General features: G+C 46.4%; 1 protein-coding gene across 13 annotated transcripts in view; it reads left to right on the top strand.

The window, feature by feature from the left end:
- BMAL1 (basic helix-loop-helix ARNT like 1) overlaps positions 1-25,122 on the top strand; it is a 989,350-nt gene that overhangs the window by 385,255 nt on the left and 578,973 nt on the right. For all 13 annotated transcript variants that reach the window (XM_069623618.1, XM_069623617.1, XM_069623625.1 and 10 more), the window contains one exon: positions 3,659-3,751. In XM_069623618.1, coding sequence (XP_069479719.1) covers positions 3,659-3,751 — 93 coding nt within the window. The remainder of the gene's footprint in view (positions 1-3,658; positions 3,752-25,122) is intronic.

The raw sequence follows: 25,122 nt of genomic DNA, 5'->3' as shown, positions 1-25,122 counted from the left end.
ACCAGGAATTGAGGTGTGCTCTTGGTTTGGCTTTCCGAAGCTTGAGTGGTGCTATGGTATTTATGGCCTTAAGGATAGTTGTGTTGTATAGATCTACTAATTCAGTAGGGTTGGTCATGGTGGGTGAGAAGTCGATGATGGGTTGGAGTAACGGGAGGAGTTTCTCTAGTGTGATATTTTTGTTGTTTCTTGTGAGTGTGGGTGGGGCATTGGAGGAGGGCCCTGGTGTTTGAGTGCCTTTGTTGATGGTGAAGGTAATAAGGTGGTGATCGGTCCAGGCGCATGGAGTGTTGGAGAGGATGGTAGTGTTGCAATTGAGGTCAGCTATCCAGTCAAGGATGCGTCCTTTGTTATGTGTGGGTTGTGCGATATGGTGGGTGAGTCCTAATTCTGAAATAGTGTTGGCGATAGTGTGAGCTTTGTCATCTTTCTCATCATTGAGACCTAGATTAAAGTCTCCTAGGATGAGTAGTCGAGAGTTAGGTTTGATATTGTTAGAGAGTAGAAGGGCTATGTCGTCATTAAAGGATAGTATGGGGCCTGGCGGTCTGTAGATGAGGTGGATGGTGATAGTGCTTGTGTGCGTTGTGGATAGTTTGAGGGTGAGTAATTCCGCTGATGTCAGTGATTGGTTTTGTATGTGTCTAATGTTGATGGAACTTTTTGCAATAACGGCTACTCCACCACCTTTAGCTGTTTGTCTGTCTGCACGATAGATGGTATAGTCATTGGGTATAGCAAGTGATAGAGAGGGGCCAGATGCTGGGTGGAGCCAGGTCTCTGTAATAGCTATGAAGTCGAGATCATTAGCGGTGATAATGTCTGCAATGTCTAAGGCATGGGCGACTACAGATCTCGCATTGATGAGTGCACCTTTAATGATTTCGGTGGTGATGCATGATTTTTTGATGTGGGTGCGGGGGGAGGGTGCGATCAGGCCGTGTGATATCTGGTCTGTCGGGGATGTAGAAGCAAGTGGGTGAATCCTTTTTATACAAAAAAGGTTCTTTATAAACTCATTATCTTATTACACACACTGTTGATCAGAATGTGTTGATTTAGCCCAACATGTTTCATTCTGCATTTCATTACACATATTCCACCAGAACTTCTTCAGGGGACCAACGACTGCAGATTATAAAGCACTCAATCTTGAGGTCGCAGGAGTCAACACCTCTATTACAGCATATACGTCCAAACACTGAAGGAGAAAACACAGCTATATAGCTGTCATTAATACCGCTATTCTAACACAACCTAACCTTATAAGCACACAAATTAACCTAAGTAGGCTTACCAAATTAATTTGACTCTGTTTTCATTGTGGATGTCTTCTAAATAGACCATGGCCTATTGGTGTAACACAAATAACAGTGGGAGGGTCAAACAAACGTGTGCATGACATTCCTCTTGCATCCCAAGCTTCCATACTGCAATGCCCAAGTAATTGCATTCAGCAATAATCCATACTCTCCTAATTCATCTTAAAGGCAACCTAATGCCGGCATGTCTTTTTTTAGATTTGGCATATGAATTCTCACACTAACAACCGTTAGTATGTTACTCTACTCTGGCCATCAACAAGAGTTGGGATCACGAAACAGACTTGTGCTTAGTTTACCTTTAGTTCTTGACTCGTCAGTGTCTACACGCGCAGAACTGCAGCTCTCGAATGCGGGCAGGTCTTCTGTTGCGTGTTTGGAAATAGTACGAACGTCCAATGTTCCATGCCACCCGATCAAAGCTTCGGGTGACTACAAAATACAAGCACAATACGTGCCCCGCATGAGTTTCAGTTCACATTAATAACACGAGTTAAGTGCATATGCGTAGAGCGTCTAGACTCGCCACAGTCTAACGCTTCAGCCGGCAACAAAAACGTTATCGGTACCTTACTCGATCTCGCGAAGTAACTCAGTTGTATCTCCGTCTCCGTCCGTCACAACCTGTGGCAACTTTCACCTGACATCTGCCACACTGCGCGAAGGATGCTGGTGTTTTTAAAGGGTTGCCATGTAATTTAAGCAACGACCTCCTAGGTAATTACCGGATGGCTCCTTGCCACATCTCAAGGACCAGTGTTCAAATATAATCATTTCTTTTGAGTCATAAAGGGAGAAAATAATCATCTCTCCCAACCAATGCTTAACCATGCAACTCATCTCATCCCACTGTGTCTTAATATATTGACATTCTTGTTTTGTGCGTAGAAAGGTTCTTCATTGTAGAAAATATGTCTAAGTACATTTTGTCCTCACACTGATATCATTGGTGAGATGTTGGTTGAAATGAATTCCTAAATGTAAGCATCAATCGGTTTAGAGGGAGCCACAATTAAAACCTGATTCTATACACTTAGTTTAAGTAGGCTTTCCTTACTACATTGCTCTGTGCATGATGGGCATGTCAGTAAGTGTATACACCATGCCTTATTTTTATATCGCAGCATATGCATGGGTGCGTGTTTTAAAATATTTGCCCTGATTTCTTAAATGCAATCCTTTTGAAGAACTCTATTTCGGATGTTTATATGTATGTTTGAATTTAGTGTGATTTTACCGGGCTTGCTTTTGACATCGGTATATTTCAAGGAGCCAATTGTATTTGTCTGTACGAATGTGCGCAGCAGAAGATTTCAACTGGTACCGTTGTTAAAGAATAGGACATGCCCGCTGCAAAGACCATTCATTCGAAACCATATCGGCCAGATGAGCTTCACTGCAAAATATATATACCAGTTTATTTGGCTGCAGGTACAAACGTATTCTTTATTCTCACATATAAAGAGACTGCATTGTTGCCAAAGAGGAGGACTAAAGCATGTGTAATTGATGTTGGCGGTGGAATTTAGGACACAAGTGTTCGTTTTCAAGTTCTTAGCCCTTCTTTTCCAATTGCAATACATGTTTTGTATTTTGAGAATCTATAATGCCTATATATGTAAATATTGCCCACTACTGCCGTTTTTCTGTTAAATGTTGCATTTATGAAGTATGTTTTAGCTAAATTATTTTTTTTAGTTGTCTGCATTAACAGGCACATCGCGTGAGTATGTTTATACGTAGTGTTGTAATAATTATCAAAAAGTCAAATTAAATCGCACACAAATGATTGTTCATGCCTTTTTTTTCGTAGAATAGCAGATTGAACTAATATCTCATTATCTGTTCAGTTGCAAAAATCCATTTTGGGACAAATGAAATTAATTCTGCATGGTAGTGCATGATACATTTCAGTATTTTGGGGCTTTGGCTGAAGACTATTCTAACACTGTAATGAATGTCCCTATACCGTTTTCTGTGGGTTTTGTAACATGCTGCACTGTGAGCAAGCTGCTTCCAAGCCCATGGGACGGAGGTAGGGGGCGAGTAAGGGATCTAAAACGAAGGACATACAGGGACTAGAAAGCCTATATGGGCCCACATGCAGCTGGCTTTCAAGGTAATCGAGGATAATAGTCCAACATGTTTGAAAACCGTTTTACAGAAGTGCTGAAGAGTCAGTTGTCTAACTGTTTGAGGCTGCAGAGGGAGGACAGGAGAAGCAAAGATCGTTCCAATGAAGTAGCAAAATATACGCAGGAATAATATAAATCTGTAAACATTGAACACTCTAATGTTGTAAGGTCTGTCGGTAACCGAATACCTTTACTTTTCAGGCAGCTGATGGATTTCTTTTTGTCGTGGGCTGTGACAGAGGAAAGATATTGTTTGTTTCAGAATCTGTTTTCAAGATCCTGAACTATAGCCAGGTATTGTATTTTATTGGTATTAAAGATCTCAATGTCAATTATTCATATTTCATAGGTAGAAACTGTCTAAGCCGTATACTCTGAACAGTTCTGTGTGGTTTCAGCTTCACAATCTTTTAACATGGACTGTTTTGTAGTGGCAATTTCACCGTTGCCATAGAATTGTTTTCTTCTTTCTTATAATGGGGGTTCCCCCATGCCCCTCATTCCCTCTCACCCACCGCATACATGCATATGGGATTTGCAGGAGCAAGAAAGGGGGGGGGCTTGGTGAGGGTCAGAGGGTCAGAGGGAATGGCAGATACCCATTATAATAAAGAAGAGAACCATTCTATGGCACAAATGATAAATAAAGGAATCTTGGGTACTGCCGCTCCTTAAAAAAACAATAATTGGACCCTACCATCCCTACGAACTATAGGTCTATCACCACAGTCCCATTTTTATTGACGATACTGGACAGGGTAGCATATCTACCGATCCAGGAGTACTTGGAGACTAAACACCTCCTAGGGACTGGCCAATCTGGATTTCGACCTCAACACGGGACTGAAACGATGCTGATCGATCTAAAAACAGGTAAAATTGCCTTATTACTACTTTTGGATCTTTCAGTGGTGTTCGAACTTGTCGACCATAAAATTCTATGCAACCACCTCCAATCAGCGGCTCACTTCTCACAAAAGGCATCACTTGGATACAATACTTTCTTAACAAAAGGACTATGAGAATCTTCTCGCACTCGGCAGCAGCAGAACCTATTCCGATCCCCTCTGGAGTCCCCCAAGGCTCCTGTGTTTCCTCCACCTTGTTCAACATTTTCATGAGGCCTCTTTTTGACAAACTGGACCGTCTGGGTGTCACCTACACCAACTATGCAGACGACACCCAGATCCTCCTTCCATTGACGGTCATTTATGACAGTGATGTACAATTGGTGAACAAAAGGGATCTAATCATTCAGGCATGGATGGCCACTCATGGCCTCTGCCTGACTGACGATAACACTGAGTTGCTAATCGTGGGTTCCACAGCAAACCTAAACAAAATGAACAGACTATGCCTCCTTTATCATTGACGGGATCAAGATACTTGTGGCTAAAGAAGTTAAAACATTAGGCTTTCATCTCAACGCCTCTTTGAACCTACACAAACAAGTGAACGCTACGGCCTTGGCTACTGCCTACACAGGTAAATTGATTATGGCTTGCAAACCTCTGCTCTCTAAGGATAGCTGCATCACGCTTACTAGAGCCTTAATATTATCCAAGCTGGATTATTGTAACGGACTATATTTGGGTGCAAGTAAATATGTGCTCAACAAATTACAAATCTTACAAAATAACGCTCTCAGGTCTGAGTTGAATATCCTGAGGAGAGATCATATATCTGAAACTAGGAGACAGCACAAATGGCTCTCTATCAAAGATGAGATCCAACTTAAAACTGTCACTTATGCATAAATCTCTGAACCTAGCAACCCCAATGTACTTAACAGAAAGGTTCAACCCCTGTCACTCCTCCAGAATTACTAAGTCGTTCAACTCTAATGGCTTATTAGTCCTGAGGTACAAACTCCAAAGGTCTGGAGGTACAAGCTTCCCAGTCATGGCGGCAAAGCTTTGGAACACGCTCCCTCTCTCTCTGAAAATGACCGAATCATTCCCCATTTTCAGAAGTAACATCAAATGGCAAATCGAGAATGCCTAACTGTAAATGACTACTGCAGCTCTCCTACTATCCTATACCTCCCCTGAGAACTCTGGCTGGCACTCTGTGTTGTACATAGCCTGTATTTATTTTGTTTTTTCTTGTTTTTCTTACTTGTTGCTCGAATTATCTTGTACCTATTGCTATCGTGTATTCTTGTGACAACTGTACTCCTGTTACCTCTGTAACCCGTAACATGTGTACTTTTGCAACCTCTGTAACCTGTAACTCTCGCTTTGGACAATGCGCCCAGATACATACAGGTTAAGGTGTGCTATAGAAATATAATAAATAAATACACAAACAATGATGGCATCAGAGATTACACCACTGTTGGCATCACCTATGGCATCAGACATTACATCATAAATGACTTAGCTAATGTAAGCTTTATGTAAATACAATTTTGAATTTGTAGGACTATTTTATTGCACATAAAATGCATACACGTTATCAATGTACATTATTTTCTACTGTAATTATAAGTCACATTTTATTCAACTGTAATTTCTTTAAATGTACTGTATGCTCTATAGCTTGAAGTATGTACAAAACTGAATATATAAAAAAATGGACAGTATTTAAAGATTCTTCTCCTTTTGCATTGTATCTGTTTTACTTTAATAAGTTATAATTAATGTAGAGAAGAAAAACTGAAAATAAATACAATTGTCCACTATATAGAAAGAAATGAAGTTTACAAATAAAAATTTTAACTTTTTAAAATCCAATTACATTTGTATTATTTTCTTCTCTATATTAATTATAACTTAGTAAAGTAAAACAGATACAATGCAAAAGGAGAAGAATCTTTAAATACTGTCCAATTTTTAATATATATTCAGTGTCCAGTTCTTTCGTCTCCAGACCAAGAATCCAGGGGCCAGGTTGTGTGCTGCTGTATCCTGAAGGCATCCACTCTGAAGCTCTTCTTTTCTCCTGTGTTGGCTTGGGTAATACTTACCTCAAGTCTTGTGTGAATCCTGTGAGGCTGAGTGGGTGATTCACGTGGTTGGGAGTTTGCCCATACCATTTGCCCACGCCTAATGCTGGAACGCATACAGGGAGCCTTCTCTAAAGTCCCTGAATACTTCTAACTAATTCTGAAGCTAAGACTTACTTATTAAAGAAGATCTCCTCTGGAACCCTGACTTTCCTGCAATTGAATACTATCTCAAACTGCCTACAGCTGGCTGCTATACCACTAGGGTCCCTCTTCTGCCTGTGAGGAAAACTCATGCTATAGACTAGGGAAGGACTGGATAAGAAAAGGTTCTGTCGTGAAAGTATAACAGATGTAGAAGTACGTACTTATCAAAGAGTTAGTGTGGTAACTGAATCTCTACAATAGAAAGGTTACAAAGTGTTAGAAAGGTTATTACTTACCTTTTAAGTTGCTGGTTGCTGCTTTTAAAAGTATATGTTATCTTTACTAGCTTTGAATTGTGTTTCACATTCTAAAAAGTAATAAGTGTTGGTACTGTTTTACCATTGCTTAACTGAATGAGTGTAACCAATAGGGTTTACCTACCTTGAAATACATTGTGTCTTCCTTAAGTGTAGCATAGGATGTTTCTTCCCCTGATCTGCTTTATACAGACCTAAAACAGTCTAGAAGTTAATACTTGCCTTTGATTTGGTTGATGCCCCTCTTAAAAGTATATGGTTCCTTACTCACCGTGAATAGTTACTGCTCTTCTAAACTTGTAACACTGGGTACAACTAGCTATTAAGTAGCAGGTAGTTATGTACCAATAGGTCAATTACTTACCTTGAAATACATTGTGTCTTTGTTAAAGTGTATTTGGGTTTTTCTTTCCTTGAACTGCTTAGTGCATTTAAAAAGTTATTTATTTATTTTTTGTTTGCTTTTTAGGCGCTTAAACAGGAAATACATTCTGTTTCAAAGCGCCCACAGGGCAGGAACATGGGATAGCAGTACAAATAAATACAGAGGGGAAGGGACGGCCGAACCTACTATGCCTTGTGAGTATTAAGAACGTGCAAGTGCAGGAAGGAAGAGGACAGTGGGCTAGGTGCTGTGGTGTCCATGCTCGAGGGTGAGCCGCATATGAAGTGCAAGTTATGGAAAGTGCGATGCAGCTAGGAGCTGCGTTGTGTGGAAAGTGCACTGAGGCAAGTGCTGAAGGAAACCAGATGCTGGGGAGATTGGGTGTGAAAGGACGGAGGCCCAGAGGATGCATAAGGGTCCAAGACACCAATCACAGCAACTGTGGGATTAGCAGAGGGAGAAAGGAGGAGGAAAAGAGGAGAGTATTGAGGCGTTTTTGGAACTTCACAAGGTCCTTCTCCAGGCGCAGCAGGAGGGGGAGGCTGTTCCAGAGGAGGGATCCAGCTGAGGAAAGCGAGCAGCCTCCTGCTCTGTTTAGTGAAACACTTTACACACCAAGTTGGTGCCAAAGGAGCATAGAGGTCTAGAAGGAGAGTATTTGGTACGGGAGAGTTGCAAATAGTGTGGTCCCCAGACAGCCTTGTGGATGATGCAGAGGGATTTGAATTTGATCTGTGCAGCAACCGGCAGCCAGTGGAGGCTCTTTAGGGCAGGAGAGATAGGGTCCCTGGGCTTAAGGCCAAGGATAAGTCCTGCTGCTCTATTCTGGATTAGCTGAAGAGGTCACAGCGTGGAAGAAGGTAGATTGAGGAGGAGGCTGTTGTAATAGTCAATCCTAGAGAGAACCAGGGCTTGGGAAACATTGAGCTTCTGGGGGAAAATTAGACATGGGAGAATTACTTTGAGAAGGAAGAGTTGGAAGTGGGACTTCTTGGCAATATCCTGTGTGGTGGGGGGGATGAGTCAAAGATGACTCCAAGGTTTCGGGCTTCTGTAGAAGGAGCTGAGGGAGAACCGCAGGTGGGAGGCAAGAGAACAGGCAAGGAGGAGGGAGCAGGAGTCCCAATCAGAAGGATCTCAATTTTGCTGGTATTGAGGCAGAGACCTTTGGAAGAGCACCAAGCCTGGATGGCAGACAGGCAGTCGGGGATGAAGGAAGGTGCAAGTGAGTCAGCAGGACGTCTGAAAGAGTTGAGTGTCATCTGCATAACACTGGAAATTGAGGGAGAAGGAGGAGATGAGACGTGCCAGCTGTGCAAGGTAAATGTTAGAGCCAGGGGAAGAGGATAGATCCCTGGGGCACACCACTGGTGGAGAAGGAGGTAGGAGAGGAGAAGGTGCCCAGGATGACATGGGAAGAGCGGTCAGTTAGGAAAGAAGTCAGCCATTCCAGTGCTCATTCCGAGGTACCTAGGGTATCGTGGAGCCTTTGTATTTGGATGGAATGGTTGACAGTGTCAAAGGCAGAAGAGAGATCAAGTAGAATGAGGACAGCTGGGGAGTTGGAGTCCAGGGATGCAAGCAGTTCTTCATGAGTGTTCAGAAGAGCAGCTTCCGTGCCTCTGGATGCTCGGAATCCAGATTGATGATCGTGGAGACCACCGACCAGTTTTGTGCGAGTTGAGTTGGGGCAAGGCCAACTTCTCCAGCAGTTTCCCCAGGAAGGGGGTGATTGAAACCTAGCCCCAAATCCCCAACTTCACATGGTGTCTTCTTTCCCACTCCCAACCTCTAGCCTGTAGTGATTGCTATTTCTATTGCTATTACTATATATATAGCGCCTACGACCAGGTCATATAAGCTCTGTGGTACAAAACTCTGTTCCCATAGTGACTACGTAAACAGAAGAGCTTGAGTCTCTTTCTGAAGTCGAGAACGTTGTTGGACTCTGTAAGGTTGTGGAGGAATACATTCCAAAGTTTGATGGCATCATTTTTCCTCATCCAAATAGCGTTTTGAGTTCTTTCATTAGCGGCTTCTCCTGGTAATATCGGGGGAATCCCTTGCATCGAACAAAAAAATTAAAAAAGGGCAGATTTAAATTTCTGAAAAGCCTCTCAGTCCCTCTGCTGCAAAGCACCAACTATGATATAGATAACGTTTTTAAGGAACAAGGGGGCACCCCCATGTCTCTGAATATTTTAAAAACTACTGGATGTATTTACCTCAGACCATTCAAGGAAATTAAGTCACTGTTTTTATGCTGCGGCTGTTCAAAAAGTAAACTTTTTCTTTATAGGAAAATGAAGGAGAGTACGCTGAAAACCGAGTTTTTATGTTTTCTTAACAACTTTTTCATTTTCTAAAGAAATGGTCCCATCATTTCCAGTTTAATGGGGATCATAACAAAGATTTTCTTTCGAAAATGTAATTCAAATCCATCCAGCTAAACAAGTTATTAGCTTTGCTCAGCCTCTCTGCTTTACAAAGCACCAATGCTGATATAAAGGTTATAAGGAGCAAGGAGTACCTATGGCAGCAGGGAATTCTGGTAACTGTAGTGTAGAGCCAGCCAGGATCCAACCCTCCCTGAAGATTGCTGAGGCATGTAAGCGCGCTAGTAGGAGAATATCTTTGGACTGTTTGAGCTTACTGCAGCTGGCACCCAGAGTATTTCCCCTGACACCACTCTTGTTATGTTTGCACATCTACCTGGAGACTGGGGCTGCACCTGGACTCCTATTGCCTAACTTTGGAGTGCCGTACTGATGGTTACTCCCTCCCTCTCCCCACTGATGGCTAACATTGAAAATGGGGGAGAGTTGGATCCTGCCTGGCTCTCTATACTACAGTTACCAGAATTCCCTGCTACCACTGCCTGGTACATGTCGGAGGGATTTAACCCTGCACACTTGCATCCAATCAGCCTCCCTGAAGAGTACTGAGGCATTAAAGCGTGCTAGGAGGAGAACATATTTGGACTGTTTGAGCTTACTGCACCTGGGACCCAGCTTAGCACCCCTGCCACCCCTCTTTATATATGTATATATATATATTTCTGAGGCTTGTGGAATCTGCTTAGATCACATGCTGTGCATAGGCCGACATCTAGTGGAAGCTGCGGAGTATTACAGTTTGTTTTTCGAAACTCGAAAATGGGCGTCGACACAGGCGTGCCAGTAATACTATCCCTAGTGTGACGTCCACTGTACCCAAGATCCCTCACGCGTCTAGGATCCTCAGATTGTTTTTTTCCGCCATACTGGTCGGAAGCATCTTGCGGAGTCCCCTGGCCTTAGCCTTACTTTTGCTAATTATTGAAGTTTAAAATTATTTATTAGCATCCTTCCCCACCCCAACGTCGACCCTCGACACTCGACGACGGCTGGAGAAGACATCGACCGTCGGCTGCTGCACGACGGATCTGGGCCTCGGAAGGCCGCTGGCCTCGGCCCGGGCCTAGTAGGCCGCTGGCCTCGGCCCTGCAAGTAGGGAGAGTGGGGGGTGGTACATACTCTTCACTCTTGGTATATAGGTACACCTTATATATTTCCAACACTTACCAGCCCGCTGCCTCAAGGTGCGTATGGAGGGTACCCCTTTCCAATTCTGCCCCAAGTGCAACCGCAAATACCCTTGGGTCGACAGGCACGCCACGTGCAATCTCTGCTTGCCGAGGGACCACCCCGAAGCGAACTGCAGAGCGTGTAGTAGGTTTAAGCCTAAGACACTTAAGGACCGTTCGACAAAGCGTTGGGCCCACCACGCCAGGCAGGCGGCCATGGCAGCGGAGGGCGCCTTCAGCGATGGCAGCGACGCCGTACTTTCGGACGGCGAGGGCATTACGGCGTCGAAAGACTGCCGAGCGCAGGTCCCCGACCTCGGAAGGTTGTCCGGCAGGGCGGCTATGGGGAAGACCCCCGGCGACGCAAGCGCTACACACCCTACACACACTAAGCACACTAAGTCCAACCGAACCTCGACGACGTCGACTTCTCGGAAAGAGGCACAGATAGAACGGTCCGACTCGGTGTCCTCTGGGCGCTCTCGATCGAGATCGCCTCATGACGCAAGGCAATCATCCACTCTTGCCAAGAGTGCCTCGCTCCCTAGATTAACGGAAGTTCGATCGTCGGAAGACGAAGACGACTTCCACCCCCAGGCCGCGCTCCAGGAGACCGAGGCCGCAGTTAACACCAGCGAGGCCCCACGCTCGAAACACACAGATACCTCTCCCGACCCTCGACGCCAGGCGTCGAAAGCCTCTGGGGCCTCCAAGGGGCAGGGAAAACATTTTTCCACGCACGGGGAGGGGGGGAAACAGCGGAAAGCACAGCCTTCCACTCCTGTAAGACCACCCTTCCACCCTAAGCAGACAGACAAACACAAATCTACTGGGACATCAACATCCAGCAAGGGTACCCTTGATAAGTCAAGTTGCCTACTAAAGTCATACCCTGTTCCAAAGAATGGTCCAGTGAAGACATAGACAGGGTCATGTCAAGGATGTCTTCCTTAGCTGATTTTTATGACAAAAACCCAGAACATTTCCTTTCGTATGACCCTCAAGGGGCCACACCCTCAGGCTCCTCTGATCCTATCCCCCTAAGTAAAGAGGCCCGGTACGAAAGACCTGAACCCTTCGAGGTGCAGCCTTACTCTACTCCATACTCTACTCCACACCCCAGATACCAAGGACAGCCTTTCCCTGAAGGGGACCAGGAGTTTAACATTATGGAGGAACAAACCGGGACTGAATACTATGCGGATGATGAGGACCTGGAGGAGGTAGAAGATGAGCAGGAAATTTACAGAGTAGATTCCCCGGTAGAGAGCGAAGCCCCAGTTACCGACTCGCCAGTTGATAACCAGCCCCTCCTTAATGAAGTTCTCGCTCGCGCAGCAGAACATTTTCACATCGACACCCACGGTGTACAGGAGGAAAGGGACTTCGCAGAAGAGTTGGTGGGAGAGAGGAGGCCGGTCGCTCAGACCATCCCTATCCTTAAATCCATCCAACGTAGAATAGATCCATCCCTGGTGAATCCTAACCTCACCAGAGCCGTCAACCCCAGAGTCGAAAAACTTTTTCGGGCAGCCCAGTCTGACCCTCTTTATATAAGAGGACATCTTAAACCAGACTCCCTAGTGGTTACCAACACTCGGAAGAGGGCTGGGACACCCTTATCGTCGTCAGAAGCTCCTCCCGACAAGGAGAGCAAAAAACTGTACGGGTTTGGCAGGAAGGTAGCCTCAACGTCCGCCTACCAAGCAAGGATTGCAAACTCCACCACCCTGTTGGCAAGTTACAACTGCCATCAATGGGAAGAGGTCGCGGCGCTCATAGCCTCTGCTCCTGAACCGTTAAAGGGCCAGTTGGCTCGGATCTCGGCAGAAGGGAGAGCCGTGTCTGGTTGCATATTAAAAGCAACTTTCCACGCCGCGGACAACGCAGGAAGATTGATAGCGGAAGGTACTGTTATCAAGAGACATGCGTGGTTACGGCAGTCGGGGTTCAAAACAGAAACCCAGGCTTCATTAATAGACAAGCCGGTGGAACCCGATCTATTGTTTGGGAAAGCGGTCGAAGACGCACTTAAGAATGCCAAGGACGAATACGAGACTCTCAAATCCCTTGGCCAGCTTACCAACAAACCCCCTAACCAGAGGGGGAACAGTAATTTTCGTCGCCCACGCGGCCAAAATTCACAAAGAGGCAACTATGCCCAAGGACAGGGTACACAATGGAACAACAACCAGCAGTCTACCCAAAGTTACGGCAGGGGTAACAAGAGAGGTTGTGGAAGAGGCAGAGGCAGCCCCAACAAGGGAGGTGGCACGCCTCCACCAAAGCAGTGACGCTCAGTTCAGGGTCCCTTCTCACGCAACCCCAGTAGGGGGACGCATTTCCAACTTCACCCAGGCTTGGGAAGGGATCACCTCAGACAGATGGGTGCTGTCAACAGTGTCCACAGGATATTGTATAGAATTACTGCAGCGTCCCCGGAACCACCCTCCACGACAAAGAATACACTCCTTAGAACATCAGAAGATCCTTCTCGAGGAGATCGCCATTCTGCTAGAAAAGGACGCGATAGAACTCGTCCCAGGACACCAGGTAAACAAGGGTATCTATTCAACTTACTTCCTTGTGCCAAAGCAAGATTTGACAATGCGCCCAGTATTGGACTTACGGCCTGCCAACAAGTATGTCAAGCCCCAAAAATTCCGTATGACCACGCTACAAGAGGTAATCCCCCTCCTAAAAAAGGGGGATTACATGGCAACCTTGGATATGAAAGATGCTTATTTTCATATTTCCATGCTCCCAGCGCACAGAAAATACTTGCGCTTCAAGGTAGACAGTCGCCACTACCAATTCAAGGTACTGCCCTTCGGAATAGCTTCAGCACCAAGGGTATTCACCAAGGTACTGGCGGTGGCAGCTGCACACCTACGCAGGGAGGCAATCCCAGTGTACCCTTATGGACGACTGGCTCATAACGGGGGAAACCCCAGGAATTTGCAGGTCAAACATTCAGAGGACTATCGACCTCCTCCACGAATTAGGCTTCTCTATCAACGAGAAGAAGTCAAGTCTGGTGCCAAGCACCTCAAAACAGTTCCTAGGAGCAATCCTAGATACTCAGAAAGGGTTGACCTTCCCTTCGGAAGAGAGAATTCGAAATATACTACTGCAAATTCCACATTATCAGTCAGGTCAACAAATAACGGTACGCAAAGCAATGCGGTTACTGGGCATGATGGCGTCATGCATTTACCTGGTCCCCCACGCACGTCTGCGCATGCGTCCCATGCAGGAATGGTTGGCGAAACAGTGGTCTCAAGCAAGTGGTCAGTGGGACGATCTAGTGGTCGTTTCGCCAACACTCGTACAGAGCTTACACTGGTGGACAAGAGAGAATCTCGCAAGGGGAAAACCCTTTTACGATCCCGAAGTACAGGCAGTGGTGACTACAGATGCATGCCTGACTGGGTGGGGAGCTCACCATCTCCACCACACAGCTCAGGGTCTCTGGTCTCACTCAGTAGCCAACAACCACATCAACCTGCTAGAGCTTCTGGCAGTATTCCGAGCGCTTCGGGCGTTCGAGCCCCATCTGCTAAACTTGTCGGTGCAGATCCGGACGGACAGCACGACAGCCATGTTCTATCTGAACAAACAAGGAGGGACTCGTTCGCCAAATCTGTCCAAGCTTGCCCAGAAAATCTGGATATGGGCACTCAGACGGAACATCTTCCTGTCATCACAACATGTTCCAGGGGAGCTCAATTCCCTAGCGGATGCCCTAAGCAGAGACTCCCTCCCAGAAGAACACGAATGGGTCCTTCACAGAGATATCGTAGAAGATCTCTTCTCTCAGTGGGGTCTCCCCACTATAGACCTATTCGCCACAAGCGAAAACAAACAATGCCCAGGATTTGCATCCAGGTTCCCCCAGCCAGACTCCCAAGGGAACGACCTGTGGATGAACTGGTCAGGGATGTTTGCGTACGCTTTTCCACCAACTCCTCTCATCAGGAAGGTGGTGTACAAGATGAACAAGGAATCGATGACGCTCATCCTAGTTGCTCCCATGTGGGCGAGACAACCATGGTTTCCACACCTACGCAGGATGGCGGTGTGCGAGCCCATCAAACTCCCAGCCTGGTACAACCTACTGTCCCAGCAACAAGGTCAAACAGTGCACCAGGAACCCAACTCAATGAACCTGGCAGCATGGCTCCTGAGGTCATAGAGTTTGGGCATCTCAATTTACCACAGAGGTGTATGGACATCCTAAAAGAATCCAGGAAACCAAACACAAGGCACTGTTACTTTGACAAGTGGAAGAGATTCGTTATTTGGTGCCAGAATAAACAAATCAACCCAGTTGATTGCACTCCTTCCAACGTTGTAACATACATGCTCCACCTGCTGGACGCAGGGTTGGTTTTTAACTCTCTGAAGGTACACCTGGCAGCCCTCTCGGCTTACACCACATCCCATAACAAAGTATCGTGGTGGAAAGTACCAGTAGTTAAAGCCTTCATGGAAGGAGTAAAGAGACTTCACCCTCCTATTTCGAACCCACCGCCAGGATGGGACCTCAATGTGGTGCTAGCTAAGCTCATGGGCCCCCCTTTCGAACCCATGCATAAAAGTAGTCTCAAACACCTGACTTATAAAACGGCCTTCTTAGTAGCCATTACCTCTATAAGAAGGGTCAGTGAAATTCAGGCTCTGTCAGTGCAGGATCCTTTCTTTACTATCCACAAAGACAAACTGGTTTTACGCACACACCCTAGGTTCTCACCTAAATTTATATCTAAGTTCCATGTAAACCAGTCCATCGAGCTTCCGGCTTTCTTCCAGAACCCGCAAAGCTCAGCTGAGGTGAAACTACACACCCTTGATGTGCGTAGGGCGGTCCTCTACTATGTAAATAAAACCAGACCGCTAAGGAAAACAGATCAACTGTTTGTCTCCGTAGCTACAGGCAGAGAGGGGGATCGCGTCTCTAAAGGCGCGATCTCGAAGTGGATTATCAACTGTATACAGCTGTGTTACTCTCTTTCTGAAAAAACTCTGCCTTTTACGCCAAGGGCCCATTCTACTAGAGGCATTGGGGCCACTCTGGCTTTCATTGCAAATGTTCCCCTCGACACCATTTGCAAAGCAGCTACTTGGAGCTCTATTCACACTTTTACTCAGCATTACTGCATTGACACTCATTCCAAGGCAGATACACAAGTGGGACAAGCGGTTCTAAGACACCTGTTTGCTCATGACCCTTCTCACATCCCACCTCCTTCTTCTGGTACTGCTCGCTAATCTATGCACAGCATGTGATCTAAGCAGATTCCACAAGCCTCAGAAGGGATACATTACTCACCGTAATCGTATTTCTGATGCTTGTATCTGCTTAGATTCACATGCGACCCACCCTTCCTCCCCTCCGAGAGAAGGCGCATGATTGCTTGTAGTCTTACCTTTCTGTCTATCTGCTTGGATTATCTGTACTCACGCTACTCCTCATGCTTCCTCATGTCAGAAAAAATACAATCTGAGGATCCTAGACGCGTGAGGGATCTTGGGTACAGTGGACGTCACACTAGGGATAGTATTACTGGCACGCCTGTGTCGACGCCCATTTTCGAGTTTCGAAAAACAAACTGTAATACTGCGCAGCTTCCACTAGATGTCGGCCTATGCACAGCATGTGAATCTAAGCAGATACACGCATCAGAAATACGATTACGGTGAGTAATGTATCCCATATATATATATATTTCTGAGGCTTGTGGAATCTGCTTAGATCACATGCTGTGCATAGGCCGACATCTAGTGGAAGCTGCGGAGTATTACAGTTTGTTTTTCGAAAGTCGAAAATGGGCGTCGACACAGGCGTGCCAGTAATACTATCCCTAGTGTGACGTCCACTGTACCCAAGATCCCTCACGCGTGTAGGATCCTCAGATTGTTTTTTTCCGCCATACTGGTCGGAAGCATCTTGCGGAGTTCCCTGGCCTTAGCCATACTTTTGCTGTTATTATAATTTTAATTCTTATTCATTCCCTTCCCCACCCCAACGTCGACCCTCAACCTCGACGACGGCTGGAGAAGTCATCGACCGTCGACTGCTGCACGACGGATCTGGGCCTCGGTAGGCCGCTGGCCTCGGCCCGGGCCTAGTAGGCCGCTGGCCTCGGCCCTTACAAGTAGGGAGAGTGGGGGGTGGTACATACTCTTCACTCTTGATATATAGTTACATTTATATATATTCCTACACTTAGCAGCCCGCTGCCTTAAGGTGCGTATGGAGGGTACCCCTTTTCAATTCTGCCCCAAGTGCAATCGCAAATACCCTTGGGTCGACAGGCACGCCACGTGCAATCTCTGCTTGCCGAGGTATCACCCCGAAGCGAACTGCAGAGCGTGTAGTAGGTTTAAACCTAAGACACTTAAGGACCGTTCGACAAAGCGTTGGGCCCACCACGCCAGGCAGGAGGCCATGGCAGCGGAGGGCGCCTTCAGCGATGGCAGCGACGCCGTACTTTCGGACGGCGAGGGCATTACGGCGTCGAAAGACAGCCGACGAGCGCAGGTCCCCGACCTCGGAAGGTCGTCCGGCAAGGCGGCTATGGGGAAGACCCCCGGCGACGCAAGCGCTACACACCTAACACACACTAAACACACTAAGACCAACCGGACCTCGACGACGTCGACTTCCCGGAAAGAGGCACAAAAAGAACGGTCCGACTCGGTGTCCTCTGGGCGCTCTCGATCGAGATCGCCTCACGACGCAAGGCAATCATCCACTCTTGCCAAGAGTGCCTCGCTACACACACTAACGGAAGTTCGATCGTCGGGAGACGAAGACGACTTCCACCCCCAGGCCGCGCTCCAAGATACCGAGACCGCGGTTAACACCAGTGAGGCCCCACGCCCGAAGCACACAGATACCTTTCCAGACCCTCGACGCCAGGCGTCGAAAGTCTCTGGGGCCCCCAAGGGACAGGGAAAACATTTTTCCACGCACGGAGAAGGGGGGAAACAGCGGAAAGCACAGCCTTCCACCCCTGTAAAGCCTAAGCAGACAAGCAAACACAAGTCTACCCTTGAAAATAAATCACCTGCTAAAGTAATACCCTGTTCCAGGGAATGGTCCAGTGAAGACATAGACAGGGTTATGTCTAGGATGTCTTCCTTGGCTGATTTTTATGATAAGAACCCAGAACACTTTCTTTCATATAACCCTCAAGGGGCCACACCCTCAGGCTCCTCCGATCCTATCCCGCTAAGTAAAAAGCCCCGGGTCGAAAGACCTGAACCCTTCGAGGTTCAGCCTTACTCCACTCCATATTCTACTCCACTCCCCAGTTATCAGGGACAAGTTTTCCCTGAAGAGGACCAGGAGTTTGCAATTATGGAAGAACAAACCGGGACAGATTACTATGCAGAGGATGAGGACCTGGAGGAGGGAGAAGATGAGCAGGAAATTTACAGAGTAGATTCCCCAGTACAAAGCGAAGCCCCAGTTACTGACTCTCCAGTTGATAACCAGCCCCTCCTTAACGAGGTTCTCGCTCGAGCAGCGGAACACTTCCACATCGACACCCACGGTGTACAGGAGGAAAGGGACTTCGCGGAGGAGTTTGTAGGAGAGAGAACACCGGTCGCTCAGACCATCCCTATCCTCAAATCCATCCAACGAAGAATAGATCCTTCCCTGGTGAATCCTAACCTCACCAGAGCTGTCAACCCCAGAATTGAAAAGATTTTCCGGGCAGCCCAGTCTGACCCTCTGTATATAAAGGGACATCTTAAACCAGATTCCCTAGTGGTGACCAACACTAGAAAGAGGGCTGGCACGCCCTTATCTTCATCAGAAGCTCCTCCCGACAAGGAGAGCAAAAAACTTTACGGGTTTGGCAGAAAGGTAGCCTCAACGTCCGCCTACCAAGCAAGGATTGCGAATTCCACCACCCTGTTGGCTAGTTACAATTGCCATCAATGGGAAGAAGTCGCGGCGCTCATTGCCTCTGCTCCAGAACCGTTAAAGGGCCAGCTGGCTCGGATCTCGGCAGAGGGGAGAGCCGTGTCTGGTTGCATTTTAAAAGCAACTTTCGACGCCGCTGACAACGCAGGGAGATTGATAGCAGAAGGTACTGTTATCAAGAGACATGCGTGGTTACGGCAGTCGGGATTCAAGACAGAAACCCAGGCTTCTTTAATAGACAAGCCAGTGGAACCCGACCTATTGTTTGGGAAAGCGGTCGAAGACGCACTTAAAAATGCCAAAGATGAATATGAGACTCTCAAATCCCTTGGCCAGCTTACCAACAAACCCCCTAACCAGAGGGGGAACAATAATTTTCGTCGCCCACGCGGCCAAAATTCACAAAGAGGCAACTATGCCCAGGGACAAGGTACACAATGGAATAACAACCAGCAGTCTACCCAGAGTTACGGCAGGGGTAACAAGAGAGGTCGTGGAAGAGGCAGAGGCAGCCCCAACAAGGGCGGTGGCACGCCTCCACCAAAACAGTGACGCTCAGTTCAGGGTCCCTTGCCACGCAACCCCAGTAGGGGGACGCATTTCCACCTTCACCCAGGCTTGGGAAGGGATCACCTCAGACAGATGGGTGCTGTCAACAGTATCCGCAGGATATTGTATAGAACTACTGCAGCGTCCCCGGAATCATCCTCCACGACAAAGAGTGCACTCCCTAGAGCATCAAAGGATCCTTCTCGAGGAGATCGCCATTCTGCTAGAAAAGGACGCGATAGAACTCGTCCCAGGACACCAGGTAAACAAGGGTATCTATTCAACTTACTTCCTTGTGCCAAAGAAAGATTTGACAATGCGCCCAGTATTGGACTTACGGCCTGCCAACAAATATGTCAAGCCCCAAAAATTCCGTATGACCACGCTACAAGAGGTAATCCCCCTCCTAAAAAAGGGGGATTACATGGCAACCTTGGATATGAAAGATGCTTATTTTCATATTTCCATGCTCCCAGCGCACAAAAAGTACTTGCGCTTCAAGGTGGACAGTCGCCACTACCAATTCAAGGTACTGCCCTTCGGGATAGCTTCAGCACCAAGGGTATTCACCAAGGTACTGGCGGTGGCGGCTGCACACCTACGCAGGGAAGCAATCCCGGTGTACCCTTATCTGGACGACTGGCTCATAACGGGGGAAACCCCAGGAATTTGCAGGTCAAACATTCAGAGGACTATCGACCTCCTCCACGAATTAGGCTTCTCCATCAACGAGAAAAAGTCAAGTCTGGTGCCAGGCACCTCAAAACAGTTTCTAGGAGCTATCCTAGATACTCAGAAAGGATTGACCTTCCCTTCGGAAGAGAGAATTCGGAATATACTTCTGCAAATTCCGCATTATCAGTCAGGTCAACAGATAACAGTACGCAAAGCTATGCGGTTACTGGGCATGATGGCGTCATGCATTTACCTGGTCCCCCACGCGCGTCTGCGCATGCGTCCCATGCAGGAATGGTTGGCGAAACAGTGGTCTCAGGCAAGTGGTCATTGGGACGATCTAGTGGTCGTTTCGCCAACACTCGTACAGAGCCTACACTGGTGGACAAGAGAGAATCTCGCAAAGGGGAAACCCTTTTACGATCCCGAAGTACAAGCCGTGGTGACTACAGATGCATGCCTGACTGGGTGGGGAGCTCACCATCTCCACCACACAGCTCAGGGTCTCTGGTCTCACTCAGTAGCCAAGAACCACATCAATCTGCTAGAGCTTCTGGCAGTATTCCGAGCGCTAAGGGCGTTCGAGCCCCATCTACTGAACTTGTCGGTGCAGATCAGGACGGACAGCACGACAGCCATGTTCTATCTGAACAAGCAAGGGGGGACTCGTTCGCCAAATCTGTCCAAGCTTGCCCAGAAAATATGGATATGGGCACTCAGACGGAACATCTTCCTGTCATCGCAACATGTTCCAGGGGAGCTCAATTCCCTAGCGGATGCTCTAAGCAGAAACTCCCTCCCAGAAGAACACGAATGGGTCCTTCACAGAGACGTAGTAGAAGATCTCTTCTCTCAGTGGGGTTTCCCCACTATAGACCTATTCGCCACAAGCGAAAACAAACAATGCCCAGGATTTGCATCCAGGTTCCCCCAGCCGGACTCCCAAGGGAATGCCCTGTGGATGAACTGGTCAGGGATGTTTGCGTACGCTTTTCCACCAACTCCTCTCATCAGGAAGGTGGTGTACAAGATGAACAAGGAATCTATGACGCTCATCCTAGTTGCTCCCATGTGGGCGAGACAACCATGGTTTCCACACCTACGCAGGATGGCGGTGTGCGAACCCATCAGACTCCCAGCCTGGTACAACCTACTGTCCCAGCAACAGGGTCAAACAGTGCATCAGGAACCCAACTCTATGAACCTAGCAGCATGGCTCCTGAAGTCATAGAGTTTGGACATCTCAAATTACCACAGAGGTGTATGGACATTCTAAAGGAGTCCAGGAAACCAAATACAAGGCACTGTTACTTTGATAAGTGGAAAAGATTCGTTATCTGGTGCCAGAATAAACAAATCAACCCGGTTGATTGCACTCCTTCCAACGTTGTGACATACATGCTCCACCTGCTGGATGCAGGGTTGGTTTTTAACTCGCTGAAAGTACACCTGGCAGCCCTCTCGGCTTACACCACATCCCATAACAAGGTCTCGTGGTGGAAAGTACCAGTGGTTAAAGCCTTCATGGAAGGAGTAAAGAGACTTCACCCTCCTATTTCGAACCCACCGCCAGGATGGGACCTCAACGTGGTGCTAGCTAAGCTCATGGGACCCCCATTCGAACCCATGCATAAAAGTAGTCTCAAACACCTGACTTATAAAACGGCCTTCTTAGTAGCCATTACCTCCATAAGAAGGGTCAGTGAAATTCAGGCTCTGTCAGTGCAGGATCCTTTCTTTACTATCCACAAGGACAAACTGGTTTTACGCACACACCCTAGGTTCTCACCTAAATTCATATCCAAGTTCCATGTAAACCAGTCCATCGAGCTTCCGGCTTTCTTCCAGAACCCGCAAAGCTCGGCTGAGGTGAAACTACACACCCTAGATGTGCGTAGGGCGGTCCTATACTATGTAAATAAAACCAGACCGCTAAGGAAAACAGATCAACTGTTTGTCTCCGTAGCTACAGGCAGAGAGGGGGATCGCGTCTCTAAGGGCGCTATCTCGAAGTGGATTATCAACTGTATACAGCTGTGTTACTCTCTTTCTGACAAGACTCTGCCTTTTACGCCAAGGGCCCACTCTACTAGAGGCATTGGTGCCACTCTGGCTTTCATTGCAAATGTTCCCCTCGACACCATTTGCAAAGCGGCTACTTGGAGCTCTATTCACACTTTTACTCAGCATTACTGCATTGACACTCATTCCAAGACAGATACACAAGTGGGACAAGCGGTTCTAAGACACCTGTTTGCTCATGACCCTTCTCACATCCCACCTCCTTCTTCTGGTACTGCTCGCTAATCTATGCACAGCATGTGATCTAAGCAGATTCCACAAGCCTCAGAAGGGATACATTACTCACCGTAATCGTATTTCTGATGCTTGTATCTGCTTAGATTCACATGCGACCCACCCTTCCTCCCCTCCGAGAGAAGGCGCATGATTGCTTGTAGTCTTACCTTTTCTGTCTATCTGCTTGGATTATCTGTACTCACGCTACTCCTCATGCTTCCTCATGTCAGAAAAAATACAATCTGAGGATCCTACACGCGTGAGGGATCTTGGGTACAGTGGACGTCACACTAGGGATAGTATTACTGGCACGCCTGTGTCGACGCCCATTTTCGACTTTCGAAAAACAAACTGTAATACTCCGCAGCTTCCACTAGATGTCGGCCTATGCACAGCATGTGAATCTAAGCAGATACAAGCATCAGAAATACGATTACGGTGAGTAATGTATCCCATATATATATATATATGTATATTCCAACTTCAATGTTCTGAATAAGCCGACGTTCAGCCTCTGTAAGTGGGTGGCTTCGGTACTAGCCACATTAAACCAACACACAAAATGCCAAACACCCTCTAGACTCTGTTAATTATCAAATCGGGTAAGTATTTGAAACCCAAAGAAACCAGGGTACTCTATCTGCTCTGTTTAAAATATTTCACATTTTATTCAATTAACAGTCTAAAAATTCCACGGTTACAGACATGGATTTACAGGGAGCGAACAGACCTGGGAGTAAGCACTCCTGTAGTCACCATGCGTTCCACCCCTCACCCAGGGCTTCTCCAGGTGCAGTTTTTCAATCTCTGTTTGCAGGCTCCATTTTATAGTGTTCATAAAGGTCACACTAGCACCATGTGACTAATTAACTGTTGATCATTTGACCACACATTTCAAGATGGTGATATGCTTCATGCTAAAAAAGGAAGTTATCTTGGAGTTTCTGACACTCCCAGTCATTCAATGATAATGTCTGGATCTGAGTATCCGGATCCTTCTCATGGTCAAATAATGAATATAATATCTTAATTGGATGATGCAAGTGATGCGAGGAACAACAAAACAATGCAAATTTTGTAAAGGCCTAAATAAGTGTTAAATCATTTAGACAACTGTAATTAACACAGATTTCAGTATAAATCGCAAATGCGAAGATAATGCAGGTAACTCTCCCCCAGGCCTCCCAGGAGGCTAAATAAGCCAAACAACTACCACCCAACATGCTATTATAGTGGCAGAGGTAGTATCGGCCCAGTAGGCTACCACATGGCTCACCCAGTGTTTAGCTATCGCCCCAGTGGGCAAAGACCCTTACGCAAGCACCCAAATCAAAGAAAAGTTGAGCGAAGTTGCTATCAATGTGGAGATATCTCACTAGATCATGTTCTATAGGCAACTGTAGACTGCTCAATCGTTTAAGTGAATAGATTGTCTTAGTTGTCTATCGGATGTACTGCCAGCTCTTCTCCTGTGTTACGGCCTCTAGTCTTCTGCGTATTGAATCTGGTGATCAACTTGGACTCCAATTGTCTGAGAGGCCTTTCTCTATTCACTTTTCTGCGATGTTCAGGAATATGGACTAAAGCAGTGTATCATAACGGGGATGCATCACTGTAATGTTTCTCTTCAAAATGTATTGCAATAGGATAGGTAGTGTCTTTGTTCTTGATGGCTCTATAGTGCTGTAGTATTATTTTCAGGGGAAAATATGGTAGATCCAATATACATGAGAGAACAGGGACATAATATTGCATACACCACGGATCATGTGGTGCTTGTCACCGACTCCTTTATCTCCCAGATTTGTCTCTTATCTGGACCATATCTAATCTCATTGCCTGTTATGGCCTGTTTGCAGATTTTACATTTGTGGCATTTTTGAAACCCCTTCTGAGCTCTCATCCAATTCAGGGCTCTGTTTTTTAAGGGTCACTGGGTGCTATAAACTCCTTGATGGACTTGGCTTTGGTGAATGTCATTTTAGGATTGAGTCCTACATATCTCGCTAGATCTTTATCTGTCTGTAAAATCGACCAATGTCTGTTCAAAATGGATCATAATTGATCAGCTTTTTTGGAGAAGGGGTAATGAATCAAACAGTATCCTTTTCATTAGCTTTCTCCTTGCTTTTGCTCATATCTTGAAGCATCTGTTCCCTGTCTACCTTATTCGCTTTCTGTAGGGCATTTACAAATTTGTCCTCATAACCCCTTGCTTTAAATCTAGTAGCAATGTTTCTCGATTCTATATCAAAGTCCATGCCCCTCGAGCAGTTCCTTTTCGTTTGCAGGAGTTCACCAAAGGGGATGCTTTTAATAAGAGCCTTTGGGTGGTGACTCTTGACATGAAGGATTTAATTGGAGGCTTTCGGTTTTCTATAGAGCTTGCTCTGTAAGAGACCCCTTTCTGGAAACAGAATCACATCCAGAGAAATCAGCTCTTCTTTACTACTGGTCATAGTCGGGTGTAAGTTTAAGGAGTTAATATTCAGTTCTGATAAATAATCATCCAGTTGTTGTGGTGAGCCTTTCCAAACAATAAATAGATTGTCTATGAACTGATACCAGCAAATGCAAATAACTTGTTCCACATGACGATCATATTTTTCAGCCCAGGCTATTGTGAGCTCCCACTATCCCATATAGAGGTTTGCATAAGTGGGAGCAACACATGAGCTCATGGCTTTTCCACATTTCCGCCCGTATAACTTCTCCTCAAAGAGAAAGATATTATGTTCCAGGCAGAATTGATGTAATGTTATAATGAGTTCATTATGTTGTTTGAAGCTCACTGATTTACTGTCTCGAAAATATTTACAAGCTCTTAATCATTCTTTATGTTT

Source organism: Ambystoma mexicanum, chromosome 11 (assembly GCF_040938575.1).
Source record: "Ambystoma mexicanum isolate Mex_15411 chromosome 11, UKY_AmexF1_1, whole genome shotgun sequence".
NCBI classification, from domain to species: Eukaryota; Metazoa; Chordata; class Amphibia; order Caudata; family Ambystomatidae; genus Ambystoma; species Ambystoma mexicanum.
This window is presented reverse-complemented; position numbering and strand designations above follow the sequence as displayed.